The sequence below is a fragment of the Emydura macquarii genome, unplaced genomic scaffold (assembly GCF_026122565.2).
Source record: "Emydura macquarii macquarii isolate MOO-44397 ecotype Brisbane River unplaced genomic scaffold, CSIRO-AGI_Emac_v2 contig_318, whole genome shotgun sequence".
NCBI classification, from domain to species: domain Eukaryota; kingdom Metazoa; phylum Chordata; order Testudines; family Chelidae; genus Emydura; species Emydura macquarii.
This window is the reverse complement of record NW_027130455.1, coordinates 8,457,061-8,477,084: the sequence shown is the minus strand read 5'-3', so window position 1 is coordinate 8,477,084 and position 20,024 is coordinate 8,457,061. Positions and strand designations below refer to the sequence as shown.

At 42.2% G+C, this 20,024-nt stretch overlaps 1 protein-coding gene across 1 annotated transcript in view; it reads right to left on the bottom strand.

Annotated features, from left to right (window-relative positions):
• The window catches only part of SLC36A4 (solute carrier family 36 member 4), a 253,134-nt gene that overhangs the window by 132,489 nt on the left and 100,621 nt on the right, over window positions 1-20,024 (bottom strand). Inside the window, exon 10 of the mRNA XM_067568348.1 lies at window positions 16,151-16,320. Coding sequence (XP_067424449.1) covers window positions 16,151-16,320 — 170 coding nt within the window. The remainder of the gene's footprint in view (window positions 1-16,150; window positions 16,321-20,024) is intronic.

Sequence of the window (20,024 nt, the reverse complement as noted above, 5' to 3'; positions counted from 1 at the left end):
GGATGGAGCATACCCTGTCTACATGTGAGCCCCATCCAAATACCAAGCTGTCAGATGGAGCGGGCTTTGGTTGGGGTGCAGCCAACGGCCGTGCACCTGTGTAAGGAGATCCGGGAGATTGGGGAGGCAGATCCGGGAGCAGGTTGGTGAACCAGTACTGGTGGGGCCAAAAGGGGGCTATGAGGATGATCTGTGCTCGATCACACTGCACCTTGAGTAGGACTTGTGGGAGCAGGGGGATGGGTGGGAAGGCGTAGCGGAGTTTGGTGGTCCAGGGCAGGAAAAGGGCATCACTTTGAGAGCCAAGCCCAAAGGTTCCTCTGGAGCAGAAGGGTGGCAGTTTCTGGTTTGCAGTGGTTGCGAAGCTGTCCCAACACAATGTGCCTCACTGGTGAAAGACTGAGCGGAGCATGCAATTGTGTAGCTCCCATTTGTGATTGGCATAGAAGGAGCGTGTCCGTTAGGGAGTTGCTGGTGCCTGTGGCACCAGTTCCAGAGGTGAACGGCCTCCGCACAGAGGGAAGATATACACAACTATTGTCATGTTGTCGGTTGAATGTGCAGGGATCTGGTGAGGGGCAGGAACGCCCAACAGGCAAGGTGGGCAGCCCACAATTCCAGGATATTAATATGCATCCGAGCCTCCCTTGGTGCCCAAAGGCCCTGGGCTGTACAGCTCTCCAAGTGAGTGCCCCACACAATGAGCGAGGCATCTATGGTGAGAGATGCAGGGAGCGGTGGGAGTAAATGGGATGTCAGTTAGGACTTTGGAAGGGTTGGCTCACCACAGGAGGGAAGCCAGGATGGAGGCAGGGAGCAGGACTGTCTTACCCAAGTGATCCATCTGCGGCTTGTAGACCAACCGGAGCCACAGTTGGAGGCAATGTATATGCAGGTGGGCATACAGTGTCACAGAGGTCCAGGCCTCCATGTAGCCAAGGCGGAAAAAGCATCGGCAGATACACATGCATAGATTGCGATGCAGCTGCATGATGAGGGAGGGTGGCAAAACAGTCCTTTGGGAGAAAAGCTTGGCCTGTAAGAGAATCCAAGTATACCCTGATGAGGGTGAGTGTACAGGTAGGGACAAGAACAGACTTGTCCTCCTTGATGCTGATGCCCAGGCCAACAAGGAGGTCACAAAGGGTCTGGATAGTGGAGAGGAGATGTTTGCAAGTCATCTCAATGAGGAGCCAGTCATCCAGGTAAGAGAACATGGAGCGGGTGAGATGACGCACATGGGGCCGCTACAATGGCAAAGACCTTCGTGAACACAGGAAGAGCAGTGGTGATAGCAAAGGGGAGGACCCAGAGCTGATAGTGAGAGTGTCCCACCATGGAACGGAGAAACTTTCAATGAGCCAGGTGAATGTCTATGTGAAAGTATGCATCCTTCATTTTGAGAGCAGCGAACCAGGCTCGTGGGGGGTGGATGGGGTAATAAGACAGGGAACGACCATCCAAAATTGGAATTTGCGTGTAAATTTATTCAGTGATCGGAGATCCAGAATGAGGTAGCAGCCACCCTCCTTTTTTGGCACAAGGAAAAAAGGGGAGTAGAACCCATGGCCATGGTAGCTGTGTGGGACTATGGCACCCTTCCGGAGAAAGATATCTGCTTCCTCTCAGAGAAGATCATGGTGGGAAGGAACCCCAGAGCCACGATGTGGCAGTGTAGGCTGCGAAAGATGTTTGTGATGCGTTGGATAGAGACAGGGGCTTGATGGGTCTGGTCAGAACCAGTTTGATAAGAGGCGCTACTCGGCCTGGTAAACAGGCTGTGCAAGGCCGTGTGAATTTGTCTGTGGTGCCAAAAGAGGAGGAAAGTTAGGAAACAAAGTCACGTGCTGTAAATTTGCCAATGCTTGCTGTTTCCTAGAGAATGCTGTATAAAAGCTTGAAATGCAAACTGCACAACAAGACTCGGTCATGAATCCACTTGGATTGCGTGGTACAAATTCCCTGCAGCCCGCTTCGCAGCGCGCCTTAGAGTCTCCTGTTGCTGTTTGGCGCATAAGCTGTGATTAAAGATAAGTGTACCTAACTGGTGTGGGCGTGTTTTTATTCCTCACCTGCTTCCGGAACCTGCAGGCAGCTGTGAGCAGCGGTGCCTGGCATAACAGGCAGGCAATGATGGGGGAAAGATAGGAACTCTATGAGGTACCCCTGATGAATAATGTCCAGTACCCATTGATTGGTGGTAATCATGCCCCAATCGCAGGCAAACAGGGCAAGATGGTCCCCGAAGATGATCTGAGGTGCCGTAGAAGAGGTGGAGGGAGGTTTGTGGATCTCAGGGAAAGAATCAAAATGGCTGTTTGTAGGGACACTGTGGAAAGGTCAAGGCAGTGGAAGTGACAGCGGTGGAGTAACGAGGCCGTTGCGTGCACAGGCAATGATGAGACTGCTCTTGTGGATGTTGTGAGTAGGGTTGGTAGGAGGCATGGGAGCAGAAAGATGGTCACTGCTGCCTGTGTGTCAGAGCCAGGGTGTAGAGACTGCGCAACTGGAGGGAATCCTTAAGGGAGTGAAGGGATTCATCCATCTTGTCATTGAAAAGATTGTGGTTGTCAAAGGGGAAGTCCTCTAGAGTGGTCTGGATCTCTTTAGGGAAACCGGAGGCTTGGAGCCAGGAATCCCATTGGAGCATGACAGCGGACTCAAGAGAGTCAGACATGGTGTCAGCGGCAACAACGATGGCTTGGAGGGCCACCTGGGCAACCAATTTGCTGTTGTCCAGCAATGTCTGGAAGTCCTGCTGTTTCTCCACTGGGAGGAAGGCCTGGAACTCGGTCAACTCGGAGTACAAGAGGACGTCATACTTTGCCAGCAGGACCTGGTATATGGCAATACAGAACTGGAGACCTACAGAGGGAAATCATACGCCCCAGAAGGTCCAGTTTTTTGGCCACCTGGTCCAGACAGATAACCTTGAAGTATTGCTGCCGGATGAATTGGGTCACCGCATGAACCACAAGCGAGCTGGGGAGAGGAGGGAGAGTCCCAAGAGGGCCAACAGGAGAAGACATATGGGTTGCTGGGCAGCAGTGGGTCCTGAGGGTATTGATACTATGCCTCAGTGGGAGGGCCATATGTCAGTGGGTAGGGTGGGTGTTGTCGAGGATCTGAGCAGTAGGATCATGCAGGAGAGAATGATGGGTCTGGCTCAGAGGACCACTCAGACTCCAAGGATGGTTCTGGTAGGGGCGGTGCCGTTGGTACGAGGCAGAGTGGGGCAAGGTGCTGAATGAATAGGAGAGGCTCATACACCAGAGATGGGAGCCCCAAGCCAACTGGGTCCCCGAGAGGAGCTGGCGTATGACAGCATCAGCTTGGCTGTGGGCATCAGCGGAGACAGGCAGTCTGGCACACAGGGGACTAGGCATGAGAGTCTGGAGGGGCCAGGCAACATCGATGGTGCTGAAGGCGAAGGCAGTGGTTCAGTGGCAATGGCTGGAGGCAATGCCAGCAGTTCACGGCAATGCTTGGACTTATGCTCCATGTGTGGCTTCTTAGGATGTGGAGCAGTCGAGCTGATGTGCAACTTCTTTCCTGACCTGGTGCGGTTCAGAGAGGTAACGCTGCGTTTAGAGGCAGTCCCAGTTGGGGAGCCACCCTTGTGCCCATGTCCATGCTTCTTATGCTCATGGTGGAGCTTTGGCAGATGCGGCGATATTGCAGGTGCCAGTGTAGAAGAAGGGACTGGGGTAGCGCTCACGGTGGATCTGCCAGCGCCAGCGCCAATTGCACACGTGGACGCATAGCCTCCTCCATCAGGTGTTTGTGGAGGCAAAGTTCCCTAGCTTCCCAAGTCCGAGGCAGAAAAAAGCAGCAAATGGAGTGACGGGCGATGACGTAAGCCTCGCCGAGGCAATAGAGATAGCGTTGGTTCTCTTCACACACAGAAAAAGACGAAGCACAAAACACAGCGTTTGAAGCCAGTTTGCTGGAGCATAGTCCCCGGAAGAAGGGGGGAGCAATCCAACTGGGGCAGTTCTAACAAACTACCAACTACTGGTATTTTTTACAACTAGAAGAAAAATTATGTACAAACGGCAGGAAAAAAACCAGACAAGTTCTCTTAGAAAACTAAGAGCAGCTAGGAACAGGAATTCTGACTCTGGCCATCCAATGGTATGAGGAAACTGGAGTGGTGTTGACACGCACAGCTTCTTAAAGTCTCAGATGCACCATGCAGTCGATGCACAACACATGTGCAGGTCAACCACAAACATTTCCAGCTCCAACACATGTTGTGCAAGCGCACTCACGTCTGGAATCCAAATAGGGACCATCACTTGAAGAAGAATCCCCAGGTTACTAGATTCTGACCCATTTAAGACTTTCTAGAGTAAAAGTAGGTAGCACCAGTCAAACGGAAAGTGATGTAAAGATAAGACTTTGATTAACAGTGAAGGTTACAGTAAGTCCGGCCCTTTTCAGTGACAAAATTTCTGATGCTCTCTCCCCCAAAATCCTACCCCTTCCAGACAGCATCCATTCACCTGCCAGACTTTGCCTCCTTACAAATTTCGCCCCTCCCCTTCCAGTCCCCCTATACACCTATTGTTCTGAGGCCAAGCTGCTACTCTTCCCATTCCAGACCTTGTCTTCATTTCCATAAATAACTGGATGACCCCTCTTACCCAGACAAAACGGATCAGATTTGGTGTATGGCCAGAATCCATAAACCAGTGCCATGGGTCTCTGGCGCTCGGGGGCCAATGCTTGCATTCTCTCTCCCGCCCTCCGTCGATGGCATCGCCCTATGGGAGGGATCTGTGGGCCTCCGGGCCCCCTGGCGGCAAGGGGGGGGACATGACAGGTTCTGCCCAGAGCCCTGCCGTTGGGTTGGCTGCCTGGCCCCTGCGTGGCCAGGGTCCCCACGGCTCCCTGGTGTAGACAAACTTCCAGAGCTGGGTTGTCTGAGGATAATCATCCCCTGAATGTGACTGGGGTAGCAGCCCCCTCCCCCGCCTGAGCAGCACAAGGAGCTTGCTCCTGCCTTTTTAACCAGTCAGCATGTGAAGGTGGGGGGCAGATCATGATGAAATCTGCAGCATCTTCAGACTAAGCACAGAGCCTGCTGAGAGCTTGCCTTGCTTTCTCCTAGCTAAACATGTTTGTTTCAAGACTGAAAAAGTGCTGCAGAGGCTCCCAGCCCTGCTATTGGCTCTGCCACACCCTGCATTCCTATTGGCTGAGCAAAGACTAGGCCAGTGAGGGGAGGGGGGAAGAGGAGCAAGCAAGCAATGTCGCTCCCAGCTGTTGTTAGGAAAATCAGGGTGAGCAAAGGCCCCCCAACCCCGCCTTACCTAAATGGTACCCCTATGCCCAGCGTGGAGGGAGCCCAGGAGGATGCCTGTTCTTCTCTCCCCCCCCTGCCCCCGGCAGCAGGAGCCCTAGCCAGGTGGGGATATGAAAGCCTGGCGTCCCTTGGCCGCCTGTGACGGGGGGAGTAGGGAAGGGGAGCCACTCCTCCAAGGAGTTCCCAGCCAGCAACCTCCTCCAGGCTGGCACCCGGAGGCATGTCCCCACCCTCAGTATACCACTGACTAGTACCTAAAATGTAGCCCTACCAATAGAAGTTAGAATCCAATTTTTAGCTGAAACACCACAAACTTTCCCAAGGATAACTGGATCGTAAACTGTAAAATAAAACATCTAGGAATTGCACTGACCTCACATACATAATAAAATAAAACAATGTTTTGGTAGAGAGCAAATTATTATTCACGATTATGATTTTATAACCCCCTCTTCAAAAAGGTCAAACATTGTAGGAGGGCATTGTTAAATGGTTTGAGCTGTACTAGGTTTTAAAAATCATAAGAAAAAAATATTCTCGCAAGCTACCAATATCCAGCAAATCTTATTTGACAACCATTATTTAAAAGAATTAAAAGCCACACAAGAAAATTTTAGAAGTCTGTCTTCTGTGCTTTAACCACAAAACCTGTAGTCCTCCTATAGTCCCTCATCTCATCCAATATCTGCAGCAAAAGGATCCCAGGGACAACAACCTCACCCATTACATATCCCTGATTCATTCACTGAGCACTATCCACTCTGTGCCTCGGATGAAGCTGGGGTCCTGTGGGAAAAATAGCAATGACAGACTATCATAATGCATGTGAACAAGAAGATGTAATTTAGTGGGCATGGGTTACTTTAGCCCTGACATTTCTTGACTTTTCATTGCTTAACTTTGCAACCTTGGTAACATTCTTAACACAGTTTTATGTATGTAATTATTTGCATTGAGCTAAAACCTTGAGTCTGATCAGGGCTTATAAATTGTAAAATAGCATGAGAAACTCCAAACCACTGATGGCTAGAGGAGTAATAGACCACGATCAGAAATTCAACTTGGTTGTTTTGCATGACCATGCAGACTATTAGCATAGGCCACCATGCTGGGCCATTTGAAGTTATTTTTATGTGCAATATTAAATTAGTTATGGGATGCAAAAATCCGTACACTGGTAAAATGCTGATTTCATAAGATACATCCTCAGCAACAATTTGCGATAAGAAACATTCCTAGTGTGACTCAGTGTAATAAAATATTCCATAAAGCATTTGCTATATATGTGTCAAATTCACCTATAAAAAGTTAAGTGCTTGTACTGCATGTAAGAAATCACACAAGCTATTATGTGTCAATAATACTCCATATTACAATAAATACGCACACTGGTGACAATGTGCGTGTTATTAAGGAAACAAATATTGGCCAGGATACTGGTATAACACTAAGAGATAATTTCTTCTTCCACGACTTTCATATCCTTAATTAAGGATTAAGCAATCTTAATCCAACATTGTATTTGCCATCTCTGGGAGCTTAATAAATGCCTATGCCACATTCAGAACACATCCCCATTTCTTAGATTAAATTTGAAGGCTGAACTTTCTAAAGGAGAATTAGAAATATTCATATGTCTGAGTCATGAATATCTAACATGAAAAAACACACAAACCTACAATGAAAAATCAGTTATGGATACCACCAAATTATCAATGGTATTAAAATATGCCAGTTCAATCATGCATTTTGTTTATTTTATTGTTTGGCAATTTATAAATATTTCCTGTGGTTGTAAATCACCTTGTTTAAATTTCCCATTACAGTTCAAGCACAAATTTCAAAGACCACCTAAAGGTCTAATTAATTTTTTTTATTACTAAGGTGACTAATCAATTTATTTTTCATCCTAATACTCCTCTTTAAGTAAGACAAATTGTTACTCAGAAATGCCACCTGTGATTAGTGTATAGGCCACGTGTAAGGAAATGACTGTATCACTTAATCTTACATACATGCATCAAATCCTCTAAAGAACATTTAACGTTTAGAATTATACTTCAGTTTCTTCATTTGACCTGTGTTGCAACTAAGCTAAGTAACTATTTTATTGGCATATTTCAAGTCACAAACACTGCCATTTTCATTCCTCAGACACACACATCCTTGTGGTAGTTGTCTTATTCCTAATTGTTCAGAGCCAAGAATTGTTCACTACTAAAACTAGGTACAGTGTAAATGGAGAAATACTCAGAGGAAGACTGATAGAATTTAATAGAATAATAAAATTAATCTCTTAGTAAAATTATGCAGAAGGCTCAGAATGATTTTTTTAAAACAGAAAAGGAGTAGTTAATAGCCTGGTTCACAGACTCGATTGGATCAGCATAATTCAATTAATTTCATTTCATTCAAGCTGACAATCAAAATATCCCATAGTTCTACTAATAACCATGTCCACAGTCAAATTCAATATTTCTTTAGTCTCATTTTATGAGCAGTTCCAGGGTTTCTGGAATAGAGCTCTAATATAAGCTATTGTTAAACATTACATTTCTGGTGAAGATGAAAGATACTGTTAGCTCTGAGCTCCAATCCTTTTCACTATATACCACAATGTGCTTTTCATCAGTCCTCACTGGTTCAGGAGAAAATTTCTTCATTATTTACCTGGAAAAGAAGATATAAAAAGCTCATTGATTCCCAAAAACCTCTTCAGGGCTTGTCTGCACTGTGGGCTCCGCAGTGATCGATGCAGCAGGATTGTTTGAGTGGATCATGTAGACCCACTCAATCGATGGGATTAGTCCAGCTCCCCAAAAGGAGTACAGCTGCATCAACAGGGCATCTCCCGTTGATGCAGCGCCGTATAGATTCCATGGTAAGTCAACATAAAGACGTTGATGGAAGATACACAACTACATTATGTAGCTCTCATACCTCCCATCAATGGCAGTGTAGACCAGGCCTAAGTATTGCTTAATTTAATCTTCACTCTATTTTTATTCCTTTATTTCTTCCCAGATTAGTTGCTTCTATCTGGATAAATATGATGGCATTTTTGATACCTCATTTTTATGCAGTTCTTAGAACACATACACTTAGAGCAACTCAGTCTTTGGGCCCTTGTTGGCAAAAAAAGATAGCAGCAAGTTATGAGAATGTATGGCATCCCCAAAAAGTTGATCGAGCTGACAGAGAACCTCTACAGCAAGTCAATGAGCATGGGGAGAGTAAACAAGAAGCTGATGTATTGCCAGATTTGTTCAACTTTGTACTAGAAGCAGTAATGGTTACAGCACTGAAAGATGAAATAGGCGAAGTCATGGTATGTGGTAGGACAGTGCATAACCTTAGATTCACAGATGGTATTGACAGCACGGCATTGACCAAGATAGACTGGGAAAGCAGAAAATTCAGATTGCAGAACAGCATGAGGAAGACAAAAGTTATGGCAACTGGAAGACAAAAGAAAGAGGTAAAGATCAAACTCTGAGACAAAGAACTAGAGCAAGTGGAAAACTGTATGTATCTCAGAGGATAGCAGTGAAGAATGGGAATTGTGAAGATGAATTCTGAATTATGATGAAGCATGAAGATGAGATAAAAAGAAGAATTGGACTAGTGCTACTGCATTCATGAAACTACAAGATATGAAAGGCTAAAGATATATCAATAAAAACAAAAATCAGCATATATGAGAAAATTGACAGGCTCATACTGTTGTACAGGTCAGAATACTGGAGCATAAGGAAAGCCAATGAAGGAAAGATTTTGACTGCAGAAATGAACTGTCTGAGGGGAATACTAAGAGAAAATAAGAAATGAAGAGATAAGAAAAGAGCTGGGGCAAGAAATAATGCTGTTATAGAAGATTCAAGACAGGTGACTGCGATGGTTTGGATATATGCCATAAATGGACCTGTAAAGAATACCAGATAAGGCATACCAGAGTGAAAGGAATTAGAAACAGAGAAGACCAAGGATGTGTTGGATAGCCATGGTGAAGAATGACATAGAACAAAAATGGTTTAAAGATGAAGGAAGCCATGAAGCTGATACAAGAAAGAGGTGGAAAAACTTCATTGGGCCTCATCATTGCTGTTGAGCTGACATATGGGAATCAGAATAGAAGACAACTACCTTTCACATGTCCATATTGACTAGTGGCTCATTGTCAAAAGTGCTGAGCTCCAACAGTTCCTGTTGATTTCAATATAATAATGCTTCTGAAAGTCAGTGGCACAAGAACAGCAGTACCAAAAAGGTTTCGGTTCAGGGAAATCCTTCAGTGTCCATTCCATAAATACTAGTCTTTGTGCTTGGTGAATAAAGAAGCAGTAAGTGATACTGCGACAGCTTGTCCTAATCAATCTGAAATGACTTTGGTAGAGGCTACATGTCCCTGCTTTCCCAGATGGACAAAAGTCAGTCTGACAGAAGAGAAAGGAAAGTAAAACTCAGCTGCAGCAGTGGTGAGCACAGATCCTGAAAGAAGAATAAAATGTTCACAGGCTAGGTGATGTTCACCATGTAACTGGTTAACCATACAGAATAACAGTTTGCAAAAATTGCCAAGCTACTTTGGATCTTTGCATGAAAGTCTATATACACACTCACCTATCATAAATCATAAATTATCAGTGGGAGAGCTATTACAATGACACATCTTCTGCATGCTCCAGTGTAACACGTTTATGAGAGTCCAATAAAATATTACCAGACAATGAAAAGGGATCAACTGAAATGTGGATCCAAATAATTTTTAAAGTCATACTTTTTAAAGACCTAAAATCAGTGGAAATATTTCCACAATTAAAAAATTCCACCCAAGGAAATATTTCAGAACAAATAAAAATCCACTCTTGTGTTTGAAATACAAACACTGCAACTCTAAAAATCTGAAAGAAAAAGTGAAAACTTTAATTTAACACACATTTATATTACCTAACATAAGAACATAAGAATGGCCATACTGGGTCAGACCAATAGTCCATCTAGCCCAGTATCCTGCCTTTCAACAGTGGCCAATGTGCCAGGTGCTTCAGAGGGAATGAACAGCACAGGTAATCATCAAGTGATCCATCCTGTCGCCCATTCCCAGCTTCTGGCAAACAGCAGTGCCTGCCCATCCTGGATAATAGCCATTGATGGACCTATCCTCCATGAATTTACCTAGTTTTTTTTTGTAACCTTGTTATAGCCTTGGCCTTCACAACATCCTCTGGAAAGGAGTTCCACAGGTTGACTATGCGTTATGGGAAGAAATGCTTCCTTTTCTTCATTTTAAACTTGCTGCCCTTTAATTTTATTTGGTGACCCCATGTTCTTGTGTTATGAGAAAGAGTAAATAATACTTCCTTATTTACTTTTCTCCACACCAATCATGATTTTATAGACCTCTATCATATCCCGCCTTACTCATCTCTTTTTCAAGCTGAAAAGTCGCAGTCTTATTAATCTCACATGAAAGCTTTTTCATACTCCTAATCATTTTAGTTGCCTTTTTCTGTACCTTTTCCAATTCCAATATACCTTTTTGAGATGGGGCAACCAGATCTGCACGCAGTATTCAAGATGTGGGCATACCATAGATTTGTAAAGAGGCAATATGATATTTTCTGTCTTATTATCTATCCTTTTCTAATGATTCCCAACATTCTGTTAGCTTTTTGACTGCTGTTGCACATTGAGTGGATGTTTTCAGAGAACTATCCACAATGACTCCAAGATCTCTTTCTTGAGTGGTAACACCTAATTTAGACCCCATAATTTTGTATGTATATGTATATCTAGATGTATGTATATTTCAACTGAGTATGTATGTCTCAACTGAGTAACTGCATAATCATACATCTATAATCCACATTCCTTCCTCTTTGATATGTTATATTCACACTTGTTTGCCAAGTCCTTCACTTAGTATGTAATTTCCTTTGGGCCATAGACCTCAGAGCATGTGTGTTTTTGTGAGGCATCTAGCATACTTGTGGAATAATAAAACAACTGCTTCACTGAGAAATATAAAACATAAACCAACAGCATAATGAAAAGTTAGATGGATTTTTAAAGCCCTCTCTCTTAATATCCTAATATGTTATTAGTAACACTTTTTGTTTTTAGCATATGATTTTTAAATTAGCAGAGTTCCTTTAATCAGTATGTAATTTCAGAATAACCTGTTACTGTTGCATGTTACTGTTATCCTGCATGAGGGATCAAAGAACATTTTTACTTTTAAAACTTAGTTAAAAAAAGTTATGTGAAAAAATAGTTTCTGAGTAGTTTCAGTAAGCTTAGTGAAGGCGAAGCAATGTTTAAATGTTGAAATCAAGTCCTGGTTATAACCAGTGCCTTAAGGGAGGACAAAACTAGAAGATCAGTATAAACACAGATGAAGTTATAACTATAGTTAACTACTTACAAGGCAACTAAGGTTTTAAAATTTATATAGCATTGTAAGTACATACACAGGTGCTACACATATTACACCAGCATAGCACATCAGTCAGGGGTATGAAAAAACACCCCTTATTGACATAGCTATGCCAACAAACCCTCCCTGTAGACACAGGTATGCCGACAGAAGTCTTCTCTCAACAAAGCAAATATCATTCAGGGAGATGGTGTTCCTCCTTCTGCCAGTATATGCTGGATCTACACTAGGGGGCTATGTTTGTATAGGCTTTGTAGAGTAGACATGTCTATGGCTATGTCTAGACCAGTGTTTCTTAACCTGGGGTTTTAGAGGGGTCGCAAGTGCAGATCTGGTATTGGGGGTGGCAAGAAAGGCAATTGCCTGGAGCCACAGGGGCGCCATGAAACTAAGATCACGTCTTCTCCAGATGGGGGCTCCCAAAGGAGATTAACAGTGATAATGGTCCTCACTTTATTGGTGAGATTTTGAAATACACCTGTGAAGCCCTAGGCATAAAACAAAGATGGCATATACCATACAATCCCCAAAGTTCAGGAGCAGTACAATGCACTAATTGAACTTTGAAATTGGCTTTGAAAAAAATAATCATTGCTCAAGGCAGAGATTGGGATGCCCAATTGTCTTTGATACTCATGGCTCTGAGAGTTACTGAAGCAGTCCATGGGTATTCCCTCTTTGAAGTTATGACAGGGGGTAAGATGAGCTCCTTGGAGCACTGGTCGACAAACGGTCCTCCAGATGAGCTCCAACCCAAATTGTTAGCTGATCAGTATGTATCGCAGTTCCTACAAAATATTACGCGCATACATCAGCAAGTGGCCAATGCACTTGGTACAAGTATTAGGAAAATGGATCAGCAATTTGGCCCCATATTAAAACCCCAAGAATGGCAAATTGGAGATGGAGTGCAGTACAGTTACAAAGAATTGTGCACTTGCTTTGAGCTCACAATGGATGGGACTTGTGTTCATAGTGGATAAAGCCAGCCCCACTGTGTATCAGGTAGAGATTAAAAATAAAAAGAAGAAAACATTGTATTGGTTTCATTCTTCACAGCTCAAGGCATGGAGAGGCAATACCTAAATTATGGGCGAACACGACGATGCCTGTGGCCTGTGATGCATTCTTTAAAGTGCCTGTTATTGATGTTTTTTAATTATGTTGTTGATTATGCCATATCCCTCTCCATAAATATTTGCCAAAAAAGATGTTGACATGTGCTTTTTCTGGCAAGCTGTCGGGAAATACTGCAATCAGTAGCCAGTGGTGATACTCCCTACATGGTAGGCCCATATATATCACAACCACCAAAAGAGTAAGCCGTCAGGTGCATTACATTTAATCAAGTGCTTTGCTACAATCTCACTTTAATATTCTCAAGTGTTCCAGTAAAATGGTGAGCCCTTCATCAGGTCCATTCTACAATCTCCCATTACTGGTAAATTTAGGCAACATCAAACAGCAACTTGGTCTAACATTACAAGCTCTGACTCATTCTCTTTTAATGGTTTTTCCCCCCTGCTGCCCAAAAAAAAGGGTTAGCATTCTTCTTACTTGAAATCATTTAAAAAATGTTGATCTTGCTGTGAAATAAAGAACAAGATATTTACTCTCAACAAAAACAGACCTAAATTCTGCAAAATCGTAGTTTGATACAAGATCCAAGATTTAAAAAAAAAAAAAGACATGGGCATGGTACATTTACCATTCATCAATGGCTTCTCCCTGCTTCCACCTACCTATCAGCCAACCAATCTCCTGTATAGGCCACTACTCCATTACCTCTCCAGTTCTCCCAAAGTCTCCCATCTCTGGACTCTTCCTCTTCTTTTTCCTTCCAACAGTGACTTCCCTTCAGCTGCTGTCCCCGTTCCCTTTTTCAGCCCCCTTCTGTAGGCTGTTACCAACTTTTCCTTCCCCAACTACTCAGTATCCAGTGGCATAAATTAGAGATACTGTAATAAAATTAAGGCAAGAAAAATTGAGGCTTAATATCAAAGCAAGTTTTTGGACAGCAGGATGGATGAGACAATGAAGTCAGCTCCGGAGATAAGTGATGAAGAGACACGCAACATTAACAACCAGTTTGCCACTGGCTTTTCTGGTCAGAGGTGCCCCAGAACGCATTATGTATTTCTGGACTAGGAAGTTCCAAAACATATTATATTCAAATAAGTTCCAGAGGGATAGCCGTGTTAGTCTGTATACAGCAAAAACAACAAGAATCCTGTAGCACTTTAAAGACTAACAAATTTCTGCGGGCATAAGCTTTCGTGGGCTGCAACCCACTTCGTCAGACAAAGTACATCTGACGAAGTGGGTTGCAGCCCACAAAAGCTTATGCCCACAGAAATTTGTTAGTTTTTAAGGTGCTACAGGACTCTCATTGTCTTTCCTATATTCAAATACCTGTCAAAGTCCAGCAGAGAATTCAGATTTAAGAATCAATTATGATATCATCAACAGGAAAGGGAGTGGGGTGCAGGTCTGGGAACGTCACAGCAGGAGGGGAAATAAGGTGCCTCTTGGGGCTAAAAGAGATGAAGTTGAGACTTCAGGGCCTACTGAAACTCATGGAGAGAAATTCCACAGCAATCTGAACCTTCAAAAAGTTGGAGCTGGCTCAGTCAACATGTGAACAACCCAACTAGTCAATCGCTGATCTTAAATTTAACACAGTCACAATGCATGACCAGTTCAGCTGAGAGTATAACAAACACTCCACAGTGCTGCAAGAGATTTGCACTCCCATTTAATTGCTCAAAGGAAACCCTTCACATCTCGTTCTCGAATCTCATGCAAAGGAGATGATTCTGTGCCCAGGATACTATTTTCTGTTTTCGGGGTGCCAGTAGCAAGTTTGGTTTTGTTTACTATCACCTAAGGGCATTTTCCTCCCTTGCTTATTAAAATTATTTCCTTAGCATGTGCTATCAAAAGCAACCATTTGTTTTAATGGACTTGATTACAAAGACTAATCATTTGTGTAACACTGAGTACTAAAACTTGTCTGCATGTTGTATTTCCCATAGACATTGTACATGAATTAACACATTCTTGCTGACACAGGCACTAGACTCCAGTTAACAACTTTTATGCATTATAACTATACCTGCTCCAAAAATGCTTTTCACCCCAGGGAAAATTTTGGTTGTTTTGTAGAAAAAAATGAAACCTGAATTTTGGTTTTCAGCAACTGAAAATAGCCAAAATATTCAGTTGTTGGTTTCTGACAAAATAAATAAATAAATAAATTCAGGAAAGAACGTGAGAATGGCCATACTGGGTCAGACCAATAGTCCATCTTGCCCAGTATCCTGTCTTCCAACACTGGCCAGCACTAGATGCTTTAGAGGGCGTGAACAGAATAGGACAATCTATCATGTGATCAATCCCCTGTAATCCAGTCCCAGCTTCTAGCGGTCAGAAGTTTAAGGACACCCAGAGCATAGGGTTGTGTCCCTGACCATCTTGGCTAATAGCTATTAATGGACTTATCCTTTATGAACTTATCTAAGTCTTTTTTTAACCCAGTTACACTCATCACCTTCACAACATCCTACAGCATTGAGTTCCACAGGTTGACACTGTTTTGAAAGAAATTTTTCAATCACTCTTCATTTTAACCCTTATCACCTTTTTGCCACCTTCGGTGATGATGAATGTGGAGGGAGGAAATAGATTTTGCTTGACCCATTCTCTGTCTTCACAGATACCAATTAGCTGGGGAGTCCCTGCCCCACAAGTATACGGGAACACTGAGGGAAGCACCAGTGCACTAGTGACCCCTACAAATGGCATTTGAAGTGGAGAGATGGGGAATAGAGTCTCAGACTTCAACTTCCAGAAGATGAGGGCAGGGCTGGGCAGCTAGAGAACTCCCTCTAGGCATTTCCCCCACTCAGGTGCAAAATAGCATTCTGTGGGCTGGTAGTGCTCCTGTTCAAGCTGCAGAGGAGCTGAGTGTCTACAGAGCAGCAAGGTCAAGACTTGGTCCTCAGGATTGACAAGATAGATGAATGATTTCTCTATGCAGAACATATATATTGTTTAAATGTTTCATTAAATTACAATCAAAATCTTTCACTGTAATAAAACTGTTTCAAGTGTCTTCTGATAAAACAAGCAGATTCACTGGCAAAAAAGCATTTGCCTTGTTAGATTCTTGATCAATTCCACTAACAAAATATTGTTATAATTCCATGAACGAAACATTACATAGATCAAATCACTGATTTATTTTAAAAAAACCCAAAAAATACAGAGTCACTGAACCATCAATTTAGATTTGCCAATCCCTGCACCCACCCAAAAAAAAAATCTAAGAAACATTTATTCATTAAAGCAGGTCTCAAAGAAACTTAACAGCAAGCATTTTTATGAAGGTTGTATGGTGTACTTACAGGTCGAGCAGACCAAGAGTGTCCTCACCATAAGTTCACAGAATAGTTTCCATTTTTGCTGCACTTTTGAGGTAATTGCTGGAATGATAATCTGTGCTGGAACGTAGTACTGAATTGAATAGGTCACGAAAATCCCAAAGGAGTACAGAACTTTTACGGATTGATATAACCTGTTCAAAACATTTATACAAGATTTGTGTCAGTTGCAAAGTTAGTTTTTGGAAGAAAAGGGGGATTGTTTCACATAATGAAATACTTGGGGAAGATTGCTATATATATATAAACAATTTTAAACATATGGTTTGATTGGATGTTTTATCCCTCTTTGTCCATCCTCTCTCTGTGCTTTTCTTCCTAGGTTCAGATCCTCTGAGAAGGCATTATGGCCCTAATCTAGCAAAGCACTTAAAGTACAAGAGTAGCACTATTTACTTTAATAGGATTAATTCATGTTCTCAAAGTTATGCAATGCTTTAAGCACTTTGTTAAACTGGAGCTTATCAACTCTTATGTGCATGCACAGTGTCTAGCACATTGTGGGAACTAGCAAAACAGAAATAAATAATAATTTGTCATAGTATTTGCTTCTTTTACAGTTTACCAAAAAAATCCACCATTAAGTTATCAGGACTGTTGCACCAGAACTGGTCCATTTTTTTAGTAATATTGTGAACCATCAAAAATGTAAGGTACTTCAGTAACATAAAAACCAACCCCCTTTTTCAGAGAAAGAATTTCATATTTTATTTTTAGCACACACACTACTAATTTTTTTGTAAAAGTGCCCTTGTTCTGTGCTCTGTATGCATGCACACCCATTAAAAATGTAACTGCAATTAATGAATAGGACCCAATCTTCCGGAAGCAAACAACCAGCTAAACCCCACAAGTATAGACCTGACAACCCAACAAAGCAAAGACCTGAAGGGCTGCACCTAGAGCTTCCCATTCCTACAATCTCTGATTATTTCATAAAAGGTATTTTTTCCCCCACCAAAATATGGTAAACCCTAGAACAATGCAGTGGTAATATTTTCCATCTTTTGGGGACCAAACAGCCAAATCTGTGTTTTGGTATTTCTTCCTAAAACTGAAAAAATGACCACATACTTTCACCTTGATGGGTATTTTTATTGTCATATGAGAATTGATCAGTTGGACTGAAAAAGATCTCATTCTGAAAGGGGCTAATATTGTTGAACGTATGAAGATTTTCAGAAGTGGGTTTTAAGGGTGAAATTCCCACCTAGGTAGAAGACCTGTAGGAGGCCTATAAACCACTTAAGTCTTCAAAATAGGGTATTAGGCCCCCAATCCTGAAAACACCTACAGACATTTGATTTTTCTCCTATGAGTAGTTCCATCAGAGTAAAGTACATCCATAGGTGTTAGGCCCCAATCTTGCAGTGTTGGATTTTACTGGTGCAAAGATCTCACATACCTGCACTTAACACAGGGTCAAAGACAAACAGTGCCTTGACAACTACTGCAATGCAAAAGCTTTATAATAAAAATAATAATAGAACTATAAGCACTAAGTCAAGGTAAACAGCTTTAATTAGCTGTCTTGGGATTTGAACATGGGCTTAAATTTTTAAGAGCAAGTAGTACTTTTGGGTGCCCAACCTGATCTTAAAGGGGTCTGATTTTCAGAAAGTGTTTACTTGCTCTCTTAAACAAACAAACAAACAAAAACAAACAAACACCAGCTCCTTTAAGGAGTCAAGTTGGGCATCTGAAAATTGAGGCAGCCAAAATCACTAGTCACTTTTGAAAACTGAGGCTGCTGTTCAAGAATGACTTATTTCAAACATGACGCTTAGATTATTAAACCATTCCCTGTTGGTTATCTGAGGGTTAAATGTGTTCTTACTATTTAATGCTCTGCTTTGTTGTGCTCTTTCGAAGCACCATGACACACAAAGGGAGCTTTATAGACCAATAATAATAGAGATGCTAATAATGATAATAGTAACACAGGAAGTAAGCTATGTGGAAAGATAAAGGCGGTTAGTAGGTCTCTCTTATTTACTGTAGCAAGAATCAATGGGATACTCAAAGAACAACTAAAAGAACATCAGCATAAAGTGGTAGAGATATTCCCACTAAACAAAATGAAAAGGTTACCTCCATGCTACAGTCACAGTTGTTATGAAATTTCACATAATGATTGTAATGCGAGGACACAGAGCCAAAGAACCAAAAATCATTCATCAAATAATAAACAAAATGGAATCAAACTTTTACAAAAGAATGTTGTTGAAGAGAAGCAGGTTACAAGGCAGACAAATCGTCAGGGGAAAGAAGATTCAAGAGTCAGGTCAAATGTACACCTTTAATTTAGGTCATCATAGTTATGTCTCTTGAGGTGTGAAAAATCCACATCCTGGAGCCAAGTAGCTATGCTGACCTAATCCCCAGTGTAGATGCATCCAGGTTGACAGAAGAAAGCTTCCATTCACCTAACTTGAGGAGATGGTGTTGCTAAACTGTAGGAAAAAACCTTCCATGGATGTAGGCTCCCTCTGCATTATGGAGTTATGCTGGCACAGCTATGGCACTGTAACTATGCCAGTATAGTCCCCATTGTGTAGATATATCCACATTCTGCACATTGATAAACCTTTACAAAGGGCCAGGCAGCTTTGGGCATTTCAAAACCCCATACAAACTGCCAGACAGGGTCCTCCAGATTTCTCCTAATTGACAGCATGTCCCCAAGATGATTTTTTTTTCAGTGGACAGGGTATGGAGAGAGTATAACCTAAGAACTGTAATTACAAAAAGAGCTGGCACAAGAGCTTATAAGGCTTGAAAATAGCCATCTTCTTGCTCAGCCCATTCCCTTCTCCAAAAGCAGTGAGCACTGAACACACAGTATTAAAATGCTATGCCATGCAGGAAGCCTGATTTAGTGTGGTCTTGGACACCATGTGAACTCCTGGAAGATTGTTTGGTGGCCTTGGCATTGAAAGTTTGTGGCTTGTAGATAGATTCTCTTCTGCACCGAAGCACAGGAAGACACTTAGAGCTCCCTGATTCTCACTTTCAGGTCTGGAACCAGACCCTTAGAACTTAGAACTGTTGTTCCACAGCTCTAAGTTGTGCCACTGTTGTGGGGTCTTTGATTAACCCTATGCCAAAGGATAAACGGCACAAAAGAGCAGACTTCCAACAACAGGGGAGAAAAGATGCAGGCACAGATGTGCCCAGAGGGAGTTCCCTCTGACAAAGAATTCGCTGCTGAGTAGCCGCATTTATAGCCCCTTGTGCACCATTTAACCAGACTGAAAACCTGATCATTAGGCTGTGTGGGCAATGCCTAGTTTAAATACATCTCTGTTTTATTTGTAGTGGCTACTTTAGATTTTAGTGGCACAAAAAAAAAAAAAAAAAAAGATATCCAGAAAGTAATTTTCCACAATAGCACTCTTTATATCTTCTGCAACAACTGGGAAATGATGATTTCTTCCACACATTACTATTGTACTACTTTACATTAGCTGGCCAAACGACATTAAGCAAATGAAGAGAGACTAAATTGTTTTTAAAAGGGACACCATTAACTATGTATCTTGTTGAGTTAAAAGATTACTTTAAATTTATCTTAAATTTTACAACAGGCACAGTCCCGTAACAAAGAAAGAAGAGATTAACGAATTACAGCAGTGGATACCACAGCAAGAATCTAGCTATATGAAAGGAGAAACTTTCTATATGGAAACAGCAGTCAATGCACTAAACAAACAAGATTTAAAAAAAAACTAGGTGAAAAAAAAAACATTTTCCCTCTAATCTCTTTCAGCTGTAATATTATTGGGTGTTACTTATAACCAAAATATAGGTAAAAAACGTTCAAAGAGAAGTGTGATTA